General features: G+C 45.2%; 1 protein-coding gene across 3 annotated transcripts in view; it reads right to left on the reverse strand.

The window, feature by feature from the left end:
• The window catches only part of SGF29 (SAGA complex associated factor 29), a 176,924-nt gene that overhangs the window by 89,639 nt on the left and 69,765 nt on the right, over positions 1-17,520 (reverse strand). For all 3 annotated transcript variants that reach the window (XM_044086261.1, XM_044086262.1, XM_044086263.1), the window contains exons 4-5: positions 11,706-11,778; positions 11,479-11,543 (exon numbers count right to left, since the gene is read on the reverse strand). In XM_044086261.1, the coding sequence (XP_043942196.1) occupies positions 11,479-11,543; positions 11,706-11,778 (138 nt within the window). The remainder of the gene's footprint in view (positions 1-11,478; positions 11,544-11,705; positions 11,779-17,520) is intronic.

Raw genomic sequence — 17,520 nt, forward strand, 5'->3', positions numbered from 1 at the left:
TAGGGGGTCGAACCGAAGAGCATGAAGTTCAGACACCCTCCTGGCAGATGTAATAGCCACTAGGAATAAAGTTTTCCAATAAAGATATTTCAGGAACAAGAAACAGCTGGCTCAAGGGGAAGAATCAAGGATGTCAGCACTAAATTTAGATCCCACTGAGGAGGAGGATTCCTGATTGGAGGCTTTAGTAGGAAAATTCCTTTCAAGAAGGCCCTGCAGAGCCTATGGGACATAATATTATGATCTGCTATCACAACATGAAAATTAGAAATAGCAGCCAACTGAACTCTGACTGTGGAAGAAGAGGAGCCTGCATGAAAAATCTCTGCTAAGAAGTCCAGAACTGCCTGAACAGGGGCAGTAAAAGGATCAATATTTTGGGCCTTAGCCCAATAAGAGAAACGTTTCCATTTGCTCGTGTAAATCCTCCTGGTAGAGGATTTTAGTGAAGCTACTATGATATCTCTAACTGGGTTAGAGATCAAAGGAAGCCTGGCTAGGGAAGGAAGTGGAGCAACCATGCTGTGAGGTTGAGAGAAGGGATTGACCGGTGCAGCTGACCAGATTGGTGAATCAGTAGATCTGGCACTGGGTCCAGATGCCACGGCTGCACCAAAAGGTGATGATGGAGGAACGGGAACCAAACTTGTCGAGGCCAGTAAGGGGCAATGAGAATCAATTTGGCTCTCAAAACGGTAGCTTTCTGGATCACCTGAGGGATCAGAGGAAATGGGGGGAAGGCATAAAGAAGTCCCTGGGGCCAATCCTGGTTAGAGCGTCTCTGGGGGGATGACCTGATAGAGGGAAGAGGCTGAAGAAGTCTGGACATTTGCTGTTTTGGGGAGTAGCAAAAAGATCGCAACATGGACGACCCCATTCCAGAAAAATCTCTTCCGCTATGGATTGCTTGAGAGACCACTCGTGAGGCATGAGAATAGCTCTGCTCAATCTGTCCGCTATAATGTTGGTTTTCCCAGGGATATGCGTTGCTACCAGAAACCGATGAGAGGAGATCGCCCATTGCCATAGTCTGAGCTTCTCGACACAAGGGGTAGGACTTGGTTCCGCCCTGTTTGTTGATATACCAAACTACAGACATGTTGTCTGTGTGGACTGCAATTGTCCCTACGGGAAGAAAGTCGTTGAGGGCTTGCAACGTTAAAAGCACTGCTCTCATCTCCAGGACATTTATGTGCAGATGGTACTCGACGGTTGCCACGTCCCATGAACCATCCTGCCCTGATAATGACCCCCACCCGATCAGGGAGGCATCCGTGGTGACAGTGGCTATCGGGACGGAGGTACAAAGCATCTGCCTTGGTGAACCTGAGACGATGTGATCCACCAAGCAAGATGTTCTTTGCATGTTTGTGTCACCAGAATCTGGTGACGATTGGGAGCTGCTGGTATGACCACTGTGTGAACAGCATCCACTGAAGGAGGCGCATGTAGAATCGAGCCAGGGAAGAAGAGTGATGGCCGCAGCCATGAGACCTAATACCTTTAGAACCATTCTGGCCTGTACTTTCTTGCTGGCCAGAATGATCCTGACATGAGTCTGAATGTCTGAAACTCTTTGTTCTGTAAGGGTAGCTGACATCCGAACAGTGTTTAAGTTTGCCTATGAAGGTAATAGACTGGCAGGGCGATAAGGATGACTTTTGGAAGTTGACTGAGATGCCCAAATGAGAACAAAGGTCTATTGTGTAATCCCTGGCTTGTATAAGCTGATGCCTGGTGGTGGCTGACAGGAGCCAGTCGTCGAGATGAAACACCTGGAATCCTTGACGCCTCAGGTGAGCCGTGACCACTGCCATGCATTTGGTGAACACTCTGGGGCTGTAGTGAGACCAAAGGGCAGGGCTCTGAACTGAAATGACTGGACCCCAGCCGAAGCGGAGAAATCTCCTGAGCGTCTGTGAATTTTGATGTGATAGTACGCATCCTGAAGATCTATTGAGCACATCCAGTTGTCCTTCTGTAAGAAGGGCAGAATTGACTGAAGAGTGACCATTCGAATCTTGTCTTCCTGACAGACTTGTTGAGTCTGCTGAGATCCAATATTGGTCTCCAGTCTCCCGTCTTTTGGGGACCAAAAGAACCTTGAGTAGATTCCGGCTCTGAATGGTCTATTGTAACTGGCTGAATGGCTCTTTTGCAGTAGTTTTGCGATTTCTAACTCTGCAATGTCCCTTAGACCGGTGGTACATCTGGAAGGGAACTTGAGGAGAAGGGACTTTCCTCGAAAGGAATTATGTAACCCTTGGATATGATCGACTGTACCCATCTGTCTTGAGTGAGGGAATGCCAGGCTTCTGGGTACAGTGATAATCTTCCCGACTGCCTCCAAGGAGGGACAGCCGGGCACCACCTCAGGGATGCTGAAAAGGCTTCTCAGGAAGAGACTCCCTGTTGCCCTGGTTCTTCGACCCCCCTCTGCCTCTAGAGCGGCGTCTGTTGTTGTTACCCCTCTGCCTCTAGGGGTAAACTGACCACGTGAATCGCGTGACTCCTTGGGATTTACGGAACCACATCTTCCCACCCTTCTGTCCTTTGGGATAAGGCCTAGAAGGGGTGGAAAACGGACTCCAACAGCAGAAAGAGTCTTGCCGTCCTGCTCACACCTGGTCAAGGTCTCCTTCACCTGAGGGCCAAACAAAGCTGACCCATCAAAGGGAGAATTTGTGAAGGACGCCTTAAAGGGATCCGCAAAATCACATAGCCGCATCCAGGCTTGGCGCCTAAGAGCCACACCTGTGCTCGCTCTACCCATCCGCAGCATAAGATATTAGCCGCATGGAGGAGTTAGCAATGGAATTGAGGGTTCCTAGCGCAATCTTTCTTGAGCCCCTGCAGCTGTAGGATCCTGAACTACTTCTCCCAGCTCCTTCAGGATATCTCTCTGGAGTCTGGTGAAGTGACAAAGATAATTCAGCGAACGATAGCAAAGGTCGCTGAGGAAAACATCCGCTTGCCACGCTGTTCGCATCTATCCATGGTCCTAGAGTCCTTATTAGGAGGATGGACGGGCACGGAAGGATCTGCAAGTTCCTTTTGGTGGCCGCAGCCACCACCATGGCATCAGCGGGACACCCTTGGTAAGGAATTGTTTGTCACTAGGGCAGTGATAAATTTAGAAGGCCTCCTAGGGACTGGCTCTACAGAGTCAGGAGCTGTCCACGCCTTCGTGCAATAACCTGCATAAGGGGTCGAAGGCGGAGACACCCAGGAGGTGGAGGGCCGAGATCCAAACGCCTCTAGGTATACTGACTCATCCTCAGAGGGATTGTTGGTGGGCCAGTTTCCCTCTGTTTCAGAAGTTCTAGGATGTCTGAGAAGGAGACATCCTCAGAGGGGATCTAGGGATCCCTCTGACTCATCAAAGTCAGTATCCAAGTGACAGACTCAGGGAGTCTACATGCTTCCTCTTACAAGTCCTCTTCCTAGGAGGATCTCCCAAACATCAGGAGAATCCTCGGAAGAGGGGAAATTCCCAATGGGGAAACCTGAGGCGGAGGATCTCTGGGTCCTATAGCAAGAGAAGTGGCAGAGATGTCAACAGGTACAATAGAGGGAGGAGCTACGGAAGAGACTGCTGACTGATACCAGTGGCCAGTACACTCTTCATCACCTCAATGCTCCTCCCAGGCAGGTCCGAGAGAACCCGCTCCAAGAGCTAGGAACCCAGGGGCCACCGAAGGGAAGTCTTGAGGCAGATGTCGGAGCCGAGCTCACCAAGGCGAGGCTCCAAGGGAAGAGCGGGCTCGGACAAGGGTCCGATGCCACTCACCCCTCGGAGGAGACCATGGAAGCCCGACCACAATCCCTCTAAGGAAGAGGAGATAAGAGTAGGGGCTGAAGGGACAGAAGGAGGTATCCGCCTCCAGCCAAGCAGTAACCATGCCCAAGACTCCAACTCCAAACTCTGGGGTAGAGTGAAGGAGGAACTGTAACGGGTGTGGACCAACAGTCGCCTGCTGAGACGGACTGTGTAGCATTTGGGCCAGTACCTGTGACTTGAGCAATCTACTGACCACTCTCTAGGTCATGATCTGACAACCTGGATGACCTTGAAGATCGGCTCCGGTGGCTCCGTTTCGATAGAAGAGGCGCAGCCTGAGCCGAAAGTATCGGCTCCAAGGAAGGAGACCTCGACCTCTTCCTGGAATGGGCCATCGGAGCCGATACTACTGATCCTGTCGGCACCGATTTCTCAGAGCCGGCAGAACGTCTCGATGTATAGGCTCCAGCCGGAGCCGATACAGCTACTAAGTAACGGTGTCGGAGCCGATCGAGCCGACACCGATGCCTGTGCCACATGGGTGTCGGAGCCGACGAGCCGACACCGATGCTCGGGTGTCGGAGCCGATCGGAGCCACAGTGGTCAGCAGATTCGCACCGATAGCCATCGGCGCCGAAAGCTTTGTGGATCAGAATCGGCTCCAGCCGAGCCGATCTCGACTCTATACGAGTCGGAGCCGAGGCCGCAGGCTTAGAAACAGAAGCCTGGGCCTTGGCAGTTTTGGTTGATTTTGTGGAGCCGACTTAGCCGGAGAGCCCTCCGCTTAAGAAGACCCCTGAGAATCAACTTATTGCTCTCCTGCAGGACTCTCTGGCTGAAGGTGACAAATAGCACAGGAGTCCTGCAGGTGAAGAGGGCCCAAACAGTACAGGCAAGTGTGACCGCCTGTCAGAGACATCTTCTGACAGCACGAGTCACACTTCTTAAAACCTGAAACCCTCTCCTTAGACATGGTGCCTAAACACAACACACACACACACCAGTCAAAGTAAATTAAACTAATACCAAGAGGTATTTGGTAAAAAACACCAACACACACACCCTAACAGGGGGGGGGGATGGGATAAGGAAAATTGACTGACTAAAAAAAATTAAAAGAGACAGGGATTTCTGTCAGAAAAAGGTTAAAATTAAATTAAACTATCAAAAATATTAGTTTTAACTAAAAGAAGGGGCTTAAATATCACAAATGTGAACTACTTACCAGGAGCTGGTAAAGAGAAGACCTCCCAAGCGGCAACGAGATCTGGGTACTTCCTGCCTTGCATCATGGGATATGGGGCTGCCTCGAGCTGGTAAAAGGAGTTCTCGAGCTAAAGCAAGTGCCGAGTCGGCTCCGAACCCATCAAGCAAGAATGAAGGCGAGATTGACAACTTAACATGTACAGTTTTGTACCTACCATAAATGTAGATGTCCGAGAGGTATGCATCTGCAGTCCTAACAAATGGGTTGTCCTGTCGTCAGGCAGCCCTTCGGTCGGCCGGATTCCAAAGTCTGGGTCTGGCCTCGGCTGATGTCGCACTTTACCCGACGTCATAGCTGCAGTTCTTCGGGTATAAAGGTATCAGCCGACGCCATTTTCCTCAGTGTTTCTTGCCCCAGATGCCAGGTGCCCTCTAGGAAGGCTAAATTTGGATAAATGTAAAAGTTTCCAAATAACAGAGAGCAAATAAAAATAAACATGCATATACATATATACAAACAAATACACCATAATAGATTCCCCCAGCTAGCTAGAAGATGGGCAAATACCCTAGGAGTACCACAGAGGGGAAGGAGGGAGGGTAATCCTGACTGCAGATGCATACCTCTTGGACATCTACATTTATGGTAGGTACAAAACTGTACTATGTCCTTCAAGGATGCATCTGCAGTCCTAACAAATGGGTAGAATACCATAGCCAAACTGGGGGAGGAGGTAATAATAAGATTACGGTGTAGTTAAGATCCCTTGCAAAACAGCAGTGGCAAAACCTGCTCGGGATCTGGAGTATAAGGGTAGATTATAATGCTTGGCAAATGTATGCACGGAGCTCCAAGTAGCAGCCTCTAAAATGTCTTTGGTAGCCACTCGTAAAAAGCTGTAGTAGTGGCTGTAGCCCTTGTGGAGTGAGGTCTGATGTTTTCTGGAGTTGTTTTTCCATGGTAAGAGTAACAAAATCTAATGCAATTTCCTATCCACTTAGAGATTGTCTGTTTTGAAATTGCTTTTCCTTCCATTCCTGTTGCATATGCTACCAGTAGCTGGTCAGTTTTTCTATTGCTCTTGGTTCTGTCCAGGTAGTAGCGAATTGCCTATGTACATCCAAGGTATGTAATAGTCTTTCTCCCCTGTTCTGTGGGTTGGGGAAGAATGTAGGCAGGTGGATAGCTTGGTTTAAAGATACCCTGGAGACCACCTTTGGCATAAAAGTAGGATTAGTTCTCATGGACACTCTATCTTGATGGAAGATAAGGAAGGGCTGTACTGCCATTAATGCCTGTAATTCAGAAACCCTTCTTGCTGAAGTGATTGCAAGCAGGAAAGCAGTTTTCCATGATAAGTACTGTAATTCTGCTGTTGCTGCTGGCTCAAAAGGAGGGAGTGTCAACTTTTCTAGCACAAAGTTCAAGTCCCATGCGGGCAATGGTGGCTTCCTTGGTGGTTTTACATTTTTAATTCCTCTCAGAAACTGCCTGAGTAGAGGATGTGAGAAGACTGGAGGGTCCATGTTGTATTCTGCTGAAATAGCTGATGCATGAATCTTAATGGAAGAGTAGGACAGGCCATTGTGGAAATGTTCTGCCAAGTATTCCAAGATGTTAGCTATGTTTACCAGTGACACATTTCCTCCTTTTGCTGCACTCCAAATGAGATATCTTTTCCATTTTGCTGAATAAGTTTTTCTTGTTGAGGGTCTGCGAGCCTCCAAGATAATGTCTTTAACCCTTTGAGATAAATCTGGGTTATTTTGTCTTATGCAATGTTCCAGGCAGTCAGCTGCAGTGTTTTTAGGTTTGGATGCAGTGTTTTGAAGTTGTTCTGTGTTAGCAGTAAGGGAACTGGGGGCAGAGGCCATATTTGTTCCCGAGACATACTCCTCAGTAATGGGTACCAATGCTGCCTCGGCCAGTCTGGAGCTATCAGGATGATCCTTGGGCGGTCTTCTTTGATCTTCAATAGCACCTTGTGCATCAAAGGAAGAGGTGGGAATGCATATGCTGTCAGGTTTTTCCAACTGAAAGATAGGGAGTCCACCTTCCAAGCAAGTGGGTGGTATGCCCTCGTGCAGAACTTTTTCAATTGGTGGTTGTGTGGGGATGCGAATAAGTCTATTTCTGGTAGTTCCCATTTCCTTGTAATGGATTTGAAGATGTCTGGATGCAGCATCCATTCGTGGGCATCCGTGGTAGTTCTGCTTAGGATGTCTGCTAGTATATTTTCTTTTCCTGGTACAAATATTGCCTGTAGCTGAATGTCGAAGCTCAGGGCCACATTCCAGAGGTCCATTGCCATCCGGCATAGAAGGTATGAATGTGTGCCTCCCTGTTTGTTGATGTACCACATAACTGTGGTGTTGTCCGTCCTTATCAGCAGTTGACCCTGTCGAAGAAACGGTCTGAATGCCTGAATTGCCAGTTTTACTGCCAGCATCTCCTTTTGATTTATGTGTAGGTTTAGCTGGTCTTGAGTCCATAAGCCTTGTATGCACTTGTCCAGCATGTGTGCCCCCCAACCGAGGTCTGAGGCGTCCGTTGTGATAGTCTGGCTTGGTTGAGGGCTGTGGAAGGGCAGTCCTTTGTTCAATTGACAGACCTGAGCCCACCATTGGAATTCTTGCTTCAGGCATGGAATTATTGGAATTTGGGTTTCTAGGCTGTGCTTGTGCTGAGACCATAAATTCCTTAGGTTCCATTGCAACGTCCTCATATGTAGTCTGGCATGTGGAATCAATATTATGCAGGATGCCATGTAACCCAGGGCTTGCAGGACTTTCCTTGCTGTTAGCTGGTTCTGCGTTGTTAATGCCATGAAATAGAGAGGAAGGTGCTTCTGCTTTTCTGCTGTGAGGGATGCCATTTGATTTGATGTGTCCAGTTCTGCACCCAAGAAAGTTATCCTCTGGGATGGTATCAGCCTTGACTTTTTTATATTGACTGTGTATCCCAGGGCTTGCAGTAGATGAATGACCTTTTTCAAATCTTTTGCTAGTTTGTTTTTGTTGTCCGCTTGTAACAGGCAGTCGTCCAGGTAAGGATAAATTTGAATTCCCTGAAGCCTGCAATGAGCAATTACTGATGCCAGGCATTTCGTGAATAATCTGGGCGCAGTAGACAAGCCAAAGGGCAATGCTGAGAATTGATAATGCTCTGATCCTGCAAGAAATCTGAGGTATCTTCTGCAATTTGGTCGTATGGGGACGTGCAGGTATGCCTCCTTGAGATCTAGAGTTACCAGCCAAGACTCCTTGCCCAGCATGGGAAGAAGCTGCTGTAGGGTCAGCATTTTGAATTTTGGAACAATGAGGTATGTGTTTAGAGCGGACAGGTCGAGAATAGGTCTCCATTGGTTTTCTTTTCTTGGCACCAGGAAAAGTCTGGAGTAAAATCCTTGGCCTTGTTCCATAGACGGTACCTTTTCTATAGCTCTCATCCTTATTAAGTGGTCTATTTGTTCTAGAGCTTTTGTCTTTTGATTTGGAGGTAGGTTAGGCATGCCTCTCTTCCTTGGTAGAGTATGGAAGCGAAACCTGTAACCTTGGTCTATTGTCTGTAAAATCCATTTGTCTCCTGTGATGTGATGCCAGTTTACTGAAAATAAGGCTAGCTTTCCACCTAAGGGTGCTTCTAGCTGTTCCCTGGTAGGCGGTCTCAGAGCCAAGTCACTGTGATTGTCCTGTGGAAGTGGTGGTGGCTGGATCTGTGGCAGTACTTCGCTGATTGTTAGGCTGCCACTGACATCCCCTGTAGGCACCTCTGGATTGACCCCTGCCTCTTGGGCGCCTATTCCTGCCTCGCTGAGCTCTGCAGGTGTTTGGAAAGGACCAATTCTTGGAAGGCCAGTTCCTACTAAACCTTGGAGGCTGGACCTGTAAGAAATCCTTGACTGTCTGGACAGATTTTGCTTTCTCTTCCACCTTCTTCAGCACCTGCTGTGCAGGGGAGCCAAACAAATTGAGCTTATCCATGGGAGCATCAAGGAGCTTTGATTTAACATGGTCTGGTAAGGACTGCTCTTTTAACCATGCATGCCTTCTGATCACTGTACCAGTCATAGCTGATCTAAAGGAAGCCTCCAGTGCATCATAGCCGCATTTTAAGGAATGATTACTGACCTGCTGAATGTTATGTACCATTTCCTGAACAGATGTTTTGTCTAATGGTTCAGACGAGGACAGTTTTTTAGTTAACTGATCTAACATAAATTCCTGATACTGAATCATGTGGAATTGACAGTTTAAGGCCCTAGCCGAAAGAGTAGCAGAAGTATAAACTTTTTTACCCCATCTCTCTAAGGCCCTAGATTCCCTTTCAGAGGGGAGGGGGTTTTTGGCAGATGTAGCTGCTACTGCCTTGGGTCCCTGGGAAATAGTTTCAGGATCTGCAAAAGGAGCCTTATACAAATGATAATGTGTGTCCGGAACCCTGTAGTACCTGTCGGGCTTAGCAGGGGCCGGAGGAAGTGAATCAGGAGCAGTACAAGCATCATTAAATGCATCATCCACAACAGTAAGTACTGGAGGAATGGCTAAAGGCCTATGCTGTGGCAAATGCAAAAAGGTCCTAAGCCTTTTCCTAGAGTCTGTAAAATCCTGGCCCTGCCATTGAAATTGTTCCCTCATAGCATGCAAGGTTTCCCCAAAAGAAAATTCCTCAGGCGGAGAGGCAGAAGGAATGGAGTCTTCTGCATCAGAGTCCTCATAAGGAGAATAAGGGCCCTCTGGAGGGTTTGTATTTTCTGAATCATCAGAGGAGTAATCTGAAGAGACTGGCTCAGGGGGCTCTGCTCTAGGCCTCTTCTCTGGAGGTGGGTGAGAGGCCCTGTCAGGGTGAGGTTGGGATCCCCAGATCAAAGAAATGAGATCCTCTGCTAGACTAAGCATTTGAGTACTAGAGCTAGGCCTGTGAGAGGGGGTCTTAGCAGGCACAGTCTTGGTAGATTTTGCTGCTTTAGCCCTGGCAAAAGCCTTAATCGACATGGATGCAGGGGGCCTAGCAGCTCCACGTGCAGGAGTAGATATGTCTAAAGGAATAGTATCAGATAAATCCTGTGAACCTGCAAGAGCAGGTGGGATTTCAGTAGCAGATTCAGCCATGCTGGATGAGGCCTCGGTAGGAGGCAAGCCGGCGAAGGAAGAACCGGGACTCGGTTTCAGCGAAACTGAGACACTCGCGGTTGACTTAACCGCAGTTTCGGCCGAAACCGCGGACCGCGAGTGTCGGTCCTTTTCCTTGCGCTTTTTAGTTAATTGCAAAGTCGGAGTTTCCGACGGCATATTGTAAGCAAAAGCGGAGCCGAAAAACTCCTCAGCAAATTCCGACCGACGTCTAAGTGTCCGCCGGTTGAAAGAAGCACAGGCTAGACAAGCTGCTACGTCGTGGTCTGGGCCTAAACAAGGTAGGCAGTAAGAGTGGAAATCTTTATGAGGTATTTGTTTCCCACAAGTTAAACAGTTATTCACTTTTTCTGACATCGGCTGAGGCAAGAAAGAGTCCCCAACGGGGTACTTAGCTTTTTAGAAGTCTTCGGTAGTAGTAATCTCTGGTTCTGACCGACCGGCACTTGCGAACAGCTTCTGCTTCGGGCGCCACGTGGCAAGAAAGACTGAGGAAAATGGTGTCGGCCGATACCTTTATACCCGAAGAACTGCAGCTATGACGTCGGGTGAAGTGCGACATCAGCCGAGGCCAGACCCAGACTTTGGAATCCGGCCGACCGAAGGGCTGCCTGACGACAGGACAACCCATTTGTTAGGACTGCAGATGCATCCTTGAAGGACATCACCATCCAACGTCCTAACCCATCTGCACAAGACTCCCAACATTAAAAAATGGGAGTTTCGGCCTCTACAAGACAAAATTCATGCTTCCCTGTCCAACTAACATCATATGACTGCAGCGGTTTAATTTTACGGAGACAGACTGATAAATCAGCCTCAAAAGCCACATCAGCAGCCTGCCCTGCCTGACAAAGGAACACAGTTACATCTGTAGTACATACATGGGAGAGCAGAATAAAATAAAATCTGTCACTACACAAAGCAGCTAAATATGTATGTTCTGTCTTCTATGTAGAATATGACAACTTGCTTACCTACACAACCATGTATACTGCTTACAGAGAAAAAATAGGGAGGAAAGGACCTGACATACTACCAACTGCAAAACCCATATGACTGCAGGGGAGCCTCTATGCCAATACTGACTGATAAGTCCGACACTTGACAGAGAAACACAGTTACATCTGTAGCACATACTTGGGAGAGCAGAAAAAAAAATCAAGAAATAAAATCTGTCAATAAAAAAAAAAAATTAATCTCCATTCTCTGTGTTCTGTGTGTATTATGACAATCTGCTTGCCTACACAACAACGTACACTACACCTAAAGACAGAACAGCAAGGACAAAGCATGACATATTGCAACTGCAAAGAATACTCCAGTAAGGAGCTACTTCCAAATGGTAGATTACCTACCTATACGGCGTTCATCCAACAAAGACTTGATCTCTGCAATTTTATCCAGGGCTTTTCGCAGAATACTGAGAAAAAGTCACAAGAATTATGAATTAAAAGTGTATGTATGATTTTTAATTTTACAACTTATGACAAACACTAAAATGAAAAAGCAGATTTCATCACAGTAATTCCTAATTTCTTCTTTTGGGAGGAGGCAGAACACAGCTGGACATGTCAAAACTTACTTGCATTCAGCTTCTGCATCAGCCTTTGCCGTTGTATACAGTCCCCTAAGCTTTGTCCGATAGTATGGAGAAACTAAAAAAACAAAAACAAAAACAGGGATACAAGTTATTAACAAACATCAGCTGTAAAATCAATACTCTGAAAACCCCCACTCACAAAATAAATGCATCATACCATGGTGGATGGCAAATTCCAAAACATAAAGCATTGTCATTTACCAATAGAGCACACCAAGCTTAAGAACCTTGGTGTAGCTCGCAGTATATATATTTTTTTCAGTTCATTTACTTTTTTAATTTAATTGTTTCCCAAGTGATTGCGTAATAAAAATTAGGCATGCTCATTCAGGACAGAATGGTGACTGTATGGTAGCGCAAAAATGAAAAGATACCCCCCAATCCAAGCAGCCAAAAGCTGGCACTTTCCCATGACAAACATAAGAACCACCACCTCACTTCAGACTATTCACTGCTGTTCACAGCCAATGTAAATAGTAACTATTTTAGAATGGGAGGGGGACAGCAAAGGGCAGATGTTACACTTTATTTTTATTATTTACCAGTAGCCATTTATTTTTGCCTCTTTTCCTAATTTCCTGAGGCGTGTTGCTTCAGGTGGCTGAGGTTATTTTGGGAAAGGCAGGTACAAGGTTAAAGGTTGCCGCTAAGGGTGACAGTATCACGGCTGACTGTTTGAAATGTTTGTCAGGATTAACTACAGACAATTAAGTACAAATACCAGGGCAATTCCTGCTTTGAATGTTCCTGTGTTTGAAGCACAGTTTCCACAAACCACAAGGAATGTTCTACCCGGGTTCAGGCTCCTAGGCAGCGAGACATTTCCCTGTGGTACATTTGACTGGGGACACATGGCTGAAGTGACATTCAGCTGCAGAGAAATATGGCTGTTTGCAAAGTCCCTGTGGGCAAAGAGAAGCATACACTGCCATGCCCACAGCTTTAATAACCAAATGTACAGGGGGAAAACAATGTCCATGGTCTCCAAGGAAACATGAGACAACAGGCAATATGGCAGGCATCTGCAGCAGGCTGGCCAGAGGGCATGTCAGTGGCAGTAAAAATGCAGTGCACAATGGGCAGTGCCTTTATAATTGGAGTGTGTGGACCACTTCCCCCTTCACAGTGTCTAGGGAACATTACCTAAAATGCATACTGGAGCATACATGTGACTACAGTAGCCTGCAGGATTTCCTCCATGCTGTAGCACACTTCTACATGTTGTAGTTATATAAGTATGTCCTCTACAATGAGCACAACACTCATTACTTCTTCTGCCACCATACCTTTGGCTATTAAAGCTGTGAGCATGGCAGTGTGTGCTTCTCTTTGCCCACAGGGAATTTGCAAACAGCCATATTTCTCTGCAGCTGAATGTCACTTCAGCCATGTGTCCCCAGTCAAATGTACCACAGGGAAATGTCTCGCTGCCTAGGAGCCTGAACCCATTCTACCCGACACACAGAGAACTCATTTAAGACTTCTTGGCCCACACAATTTTCTTCAATGTCCTGCATTTGGTTGTGGGTCACAGTGTCAAATGCTCTTTTCATATTTAGGCTATGCAAAGCTTGCAACCAAAAGATGCTGCCAACAAGATCTGTGTATCCCTGTATGCTTGAGTCTTTAAGTAACATGTAAACAGAAGTGAATTGTATAGGTCCAAAATAGCAGGCTTAAACATCCTACTGTAGGGAATATCCTTCATAGTTTCAACCTTGTTGCTGTTCTTTTTCCAACTGGTAGTTAAACAAGAAGAGAAACAGCTGGTAACTAAAAGAGCAGGTGAGATGGGTTTGACTATCCTCTTCTGTCATACAGACCTCGATTTCTGCAGAGATAACTGGTAAACAGCAGATTGTGCTCTTTTTCATTTCAGCAAAAACAAACCATAGTGCACTGTTTTCACCACAAAGCACATAGCTAAATTAACAAGTCAGAGGAATTCTGGGGCTTGGATCTATGAAAATATTTACAGCCTCGTTTTGATATGTTGGCTTTTGTTTTTATTTACATAATTTTATTAGCTTTCAGAACATAAAACCGCAACACCAACATTAGTACTCATGTATGTGCCACATTGCTGCAATCTCCTTTTATTAACAGCTCTTCAACTTCCCCACTAAAATCTCCATTTCCCTCTTAAATGTGTGATGGATGTTTTTCCATGCATCTTCATCCTTTCCTAACCCTTCCTCTTCCCTTTTAACTATAGGATTTACTTACTCCTGTAACATGGCTGCACCTTGTTTTTAGAATTTGTTTAGCTGGGTAAAGCTCTGACCTCAAAGGAACAATTGCAGTTTCAGCTTGGAAGCAGTGGAAGTATCAAAACAAAATGCACAAGATCATACAATGGAACAGTTAGTTACCGCTGGATAAATTCACACAGGAAATATATTAACAGTTCCGTAAAATACTCAACGGTGTGTATAGAACTGCACCACTACATATAGTATTAGATACATTATCTACCAAAAAAAAAAAATTTATAAAAAAGAAGTAAAAGGAACCGAAGAGGAAAGGTGGTATGGATAAGCTAGAGACTGAAGGTTAGAGTAGGTGATAAAACAGATGAAGTGAAAGTGTACTGAGAGCTGAACATTATACGTGAGAATACGATATGAAAGAGGCTGCTATGTTACACGTCCTGAATGATAACATTTGAATTTAGAATGATTTAAATGGCAAACAGCTTTCAATTCAGCCTGGAATGATGGGTAAGAAGTGATGTGGATATGAAAATGGAGAGATTCCCATAGCTTTGGACCAAATCTGGAAAAGCAGTACTTGTGAGACAGCAGTTTGTATTAACATGTAATAAACTTGTTAAGCTTAAATTCATTTTTTGTAGATTTTGCTTTCTTCAATGTTGACTTCCCCATATTTATCTTACCATGTTATGTGAAGCATATACTGCTGTTGTATAGGAATAGGACTGAGAAAGTCTTTACAGTGGGACATAAACCAGGGGTGTGCGTTGTCTGTACTTGTTGGTGCATTAAGTGGAATTTGTTTGTGGAGTTGTAGGAGGTCTTTTTTCATAGTTGCTTACTAGGTTATTGATCTACGAGGATCTTAAGAATCCTAGTCCCGCATTCCCATGATAATTTTTAGCCTTTATATTCTGCCAAATGAATCTCCAAAGACAGACCACACAAGTGTGTTGGGTACTTGCATATTTCTCCTATCCATGAGGGCCACTGGTGCTAAACTATGGTTGAATTTATGGTTACCCATTCATACGTCCATATTACATCTGAACAGTGAAGAAGTATTCTGCTTTATCTGGAAGGGAAGATGCTTTGATTAGAAGTGCTATTCTATGTGACTCATACCTATCCCTCCAGGATGCTCAGAATAAAGAAATTTGAGCAGGTGTTTCTGATACCACTGGACTTCTGAATGTGCAATAGTTCTGACAGAACAGGGTCTGATGTGGCTCTATATGTGAGGCAGAGTTCACCCTTCAGTAGCCTGTAATTGCCAAGAGCGACAGAGCTAGGAGATGGTCTGCATAGTTTTTGTGAAAAACATTGTTTGAAAAGGTACCTACTGAAAGGGGCATTATACCTCATAATTGGACTACTGGGTGCCGAGTACAGAGGAGCAAATAACCTCCCTTCAATAAGATGCTGTGCATTGAAAAAGGCCTTCCTTATAATACAGGATATATAGTTATCAAAAAGGTTCACTGTCAACATAGGTTGTCAGATCTCTAACAACGGTTTTTAGGGGATGCTGTCAATGTAGCAGTTACAAAGGCAGTTATGCTTGCTTAAGGATACAATTATACATGTCTTAGCATTTAGCTTTGGTCCAGGTTTTTTGGTACCAACTATTTGTTTGTGACAGACACTTTACTAGGTTCAGTGTCCCATGAGGAGTTTACGATGACACTAAGTTTACAGTCATCTGCAAACTTGGTCAGCCACAATCCCTTAATATTAGCTCTGACCTCCAGGAAGTAAATGCCATAGAGACGTGGCTGAAGGGCTGAATCTTGCAGCACTCCACTAGTGACAGATCTTACTTCCTGTGTTCTATTTGTGTGCTAATGTGCTAGCCAGGAAGTTACTTAGGATTTAATATCTTGCTGGGAGAGTTTATTACAATGAAGAGTGTGGGATGGTGTTGAATGCCTTTGTATAGTCCAGACAGGCAGTGTGCACCGATTTGCCCTTGACTACAGCCTCAATGACTTTAACTGAAGAGGTCAGCCAGAATAAGAAAGCAGAGCCAGCCCTGATGAATCTGAATTGGGTTGGGTTAAGGCCTGTAGGTCAACTGTATCTCTGTTCGTTAGTGTCATAATGATTCTTTCCATAGCCGAGACTGGTCAGGTTTATGGGTCTGTAATTACCCAGGTCGGTTCTAGCTCCATCTTTGTGCAAGGGAATAACTGATGTTGTTCTCAATTAATCTGATACAAAGACTGTTTTAACACCACTACTGAATAGCCTATGTAGTGGGTTTGACAAGCTATGTTTCAGGCTAACCAGTTGGCAGCCTGGTGTGTTACTTGGCCCCATACATGTAGTGTTCTTGGCCTGAGATAGTACTTTTAGAACTTGCTTTTAGGAGGTTTGAGGAGGGGGATAGATGTGGGTATCTGACTGGAGAATCTTGGAGGGGAGAAGGCTGTGAAACTGGAGCTGAATTTGTCCATCTGCTAGTAGACTGGTTATGTCCTCCGATTCTGAGTATGTGACATAATTTACTATTAACTCTAGCTCTGAACACAGTTTGTTTGATTTGTAACATAGTTAAAGAAGGCTTTGTGCTTAACTTTTTCCTGGGGGGGGGGGGTATTTACCTCATATCTGGTTTTAGTTGATTAGATCAGGATTTGAAGTTCCTAGTTTAGTTTAGCAAGAGTGTTTTGACTTCTTGAGAGTTAGATTTATTTTTACATGCAATGAGTCTCTTCCTTTTATTATACAGACTGTTTACATTAGGGTTCATTTTTGAATTGTGTATTGTATTTATTTCTGAGTGGGACAGATGCATCTATGCACCTATTTACCTGTGTACAGAACTTTGCAGTAAAGGATTCCCATAATCAGTGGGATCGATGATGTGGACGGGTCATTAAAATTTAGTTTGGGCATCACTCAGTTTTAGTAGAATAGCCTTTGTATAGTCTCTGAATACTGAGGTATTGGAGGATTCTTCTGGCTTCAGTTTTAAAGTGAATGTGACTAACTTGTGGCCTGATTTTACCAGGGAGGACATTACAACAGGCAGGGAACACAGATGTCACATACTGGTTAATGATTAAGCCCAGGATTTTATTTCTGCTGATTTGGGTGTTTGGAGTTTGCATTAATAAAGTCTAAAAATCTCTGAGCATACATGTATGAGGACATATAAACATGAGACAGCTGAAGTCTCCTAGGAGAATGATATTTAGCTTAACACATAGGGACTCCATGATGGTTAGGTAGGAGATAAGGGTCACAGGGGGTGTCCCATAGTTCGCTATATGTGATAAAGGGTTTTGTTTATAGAATGTTGGGCATTGTTTCAAGTTGTTATCTTGTCTACAGTGTCTGGAAATTATTTTTTTAAATATACAGACATACCCCGCCTTTAGTGTCTATGGTGGGCTATGTACAAGTGAGAGGCACTGAAGCCCTCCACTGCAGGACTGATACCACTGCTCCTGAACCAGGTCTCAGTGATAATGCATACAGCCACATTTTCTAGGGTAAGTAGTGCTTGTTTTTTTGTTATGGATCCTAGCATTGAGCAGCACAACCTTATTGTTGCCCTGATTCAGTTTAGTTATGATCAA

This window comes from Protopterus annectens, chromosome 10.part0, assembly GCF_019279795.1.
Source record: "Protopterus annectens isolate FY-2018-M chromosome 10.part0, PAN1.0, whole genome shotgun sequence".
NCBI lineage: Eukaryota > Metazoa > Chordata > Ceratodontiformes > Protopteridae > Protopterus > Protopterus annectens.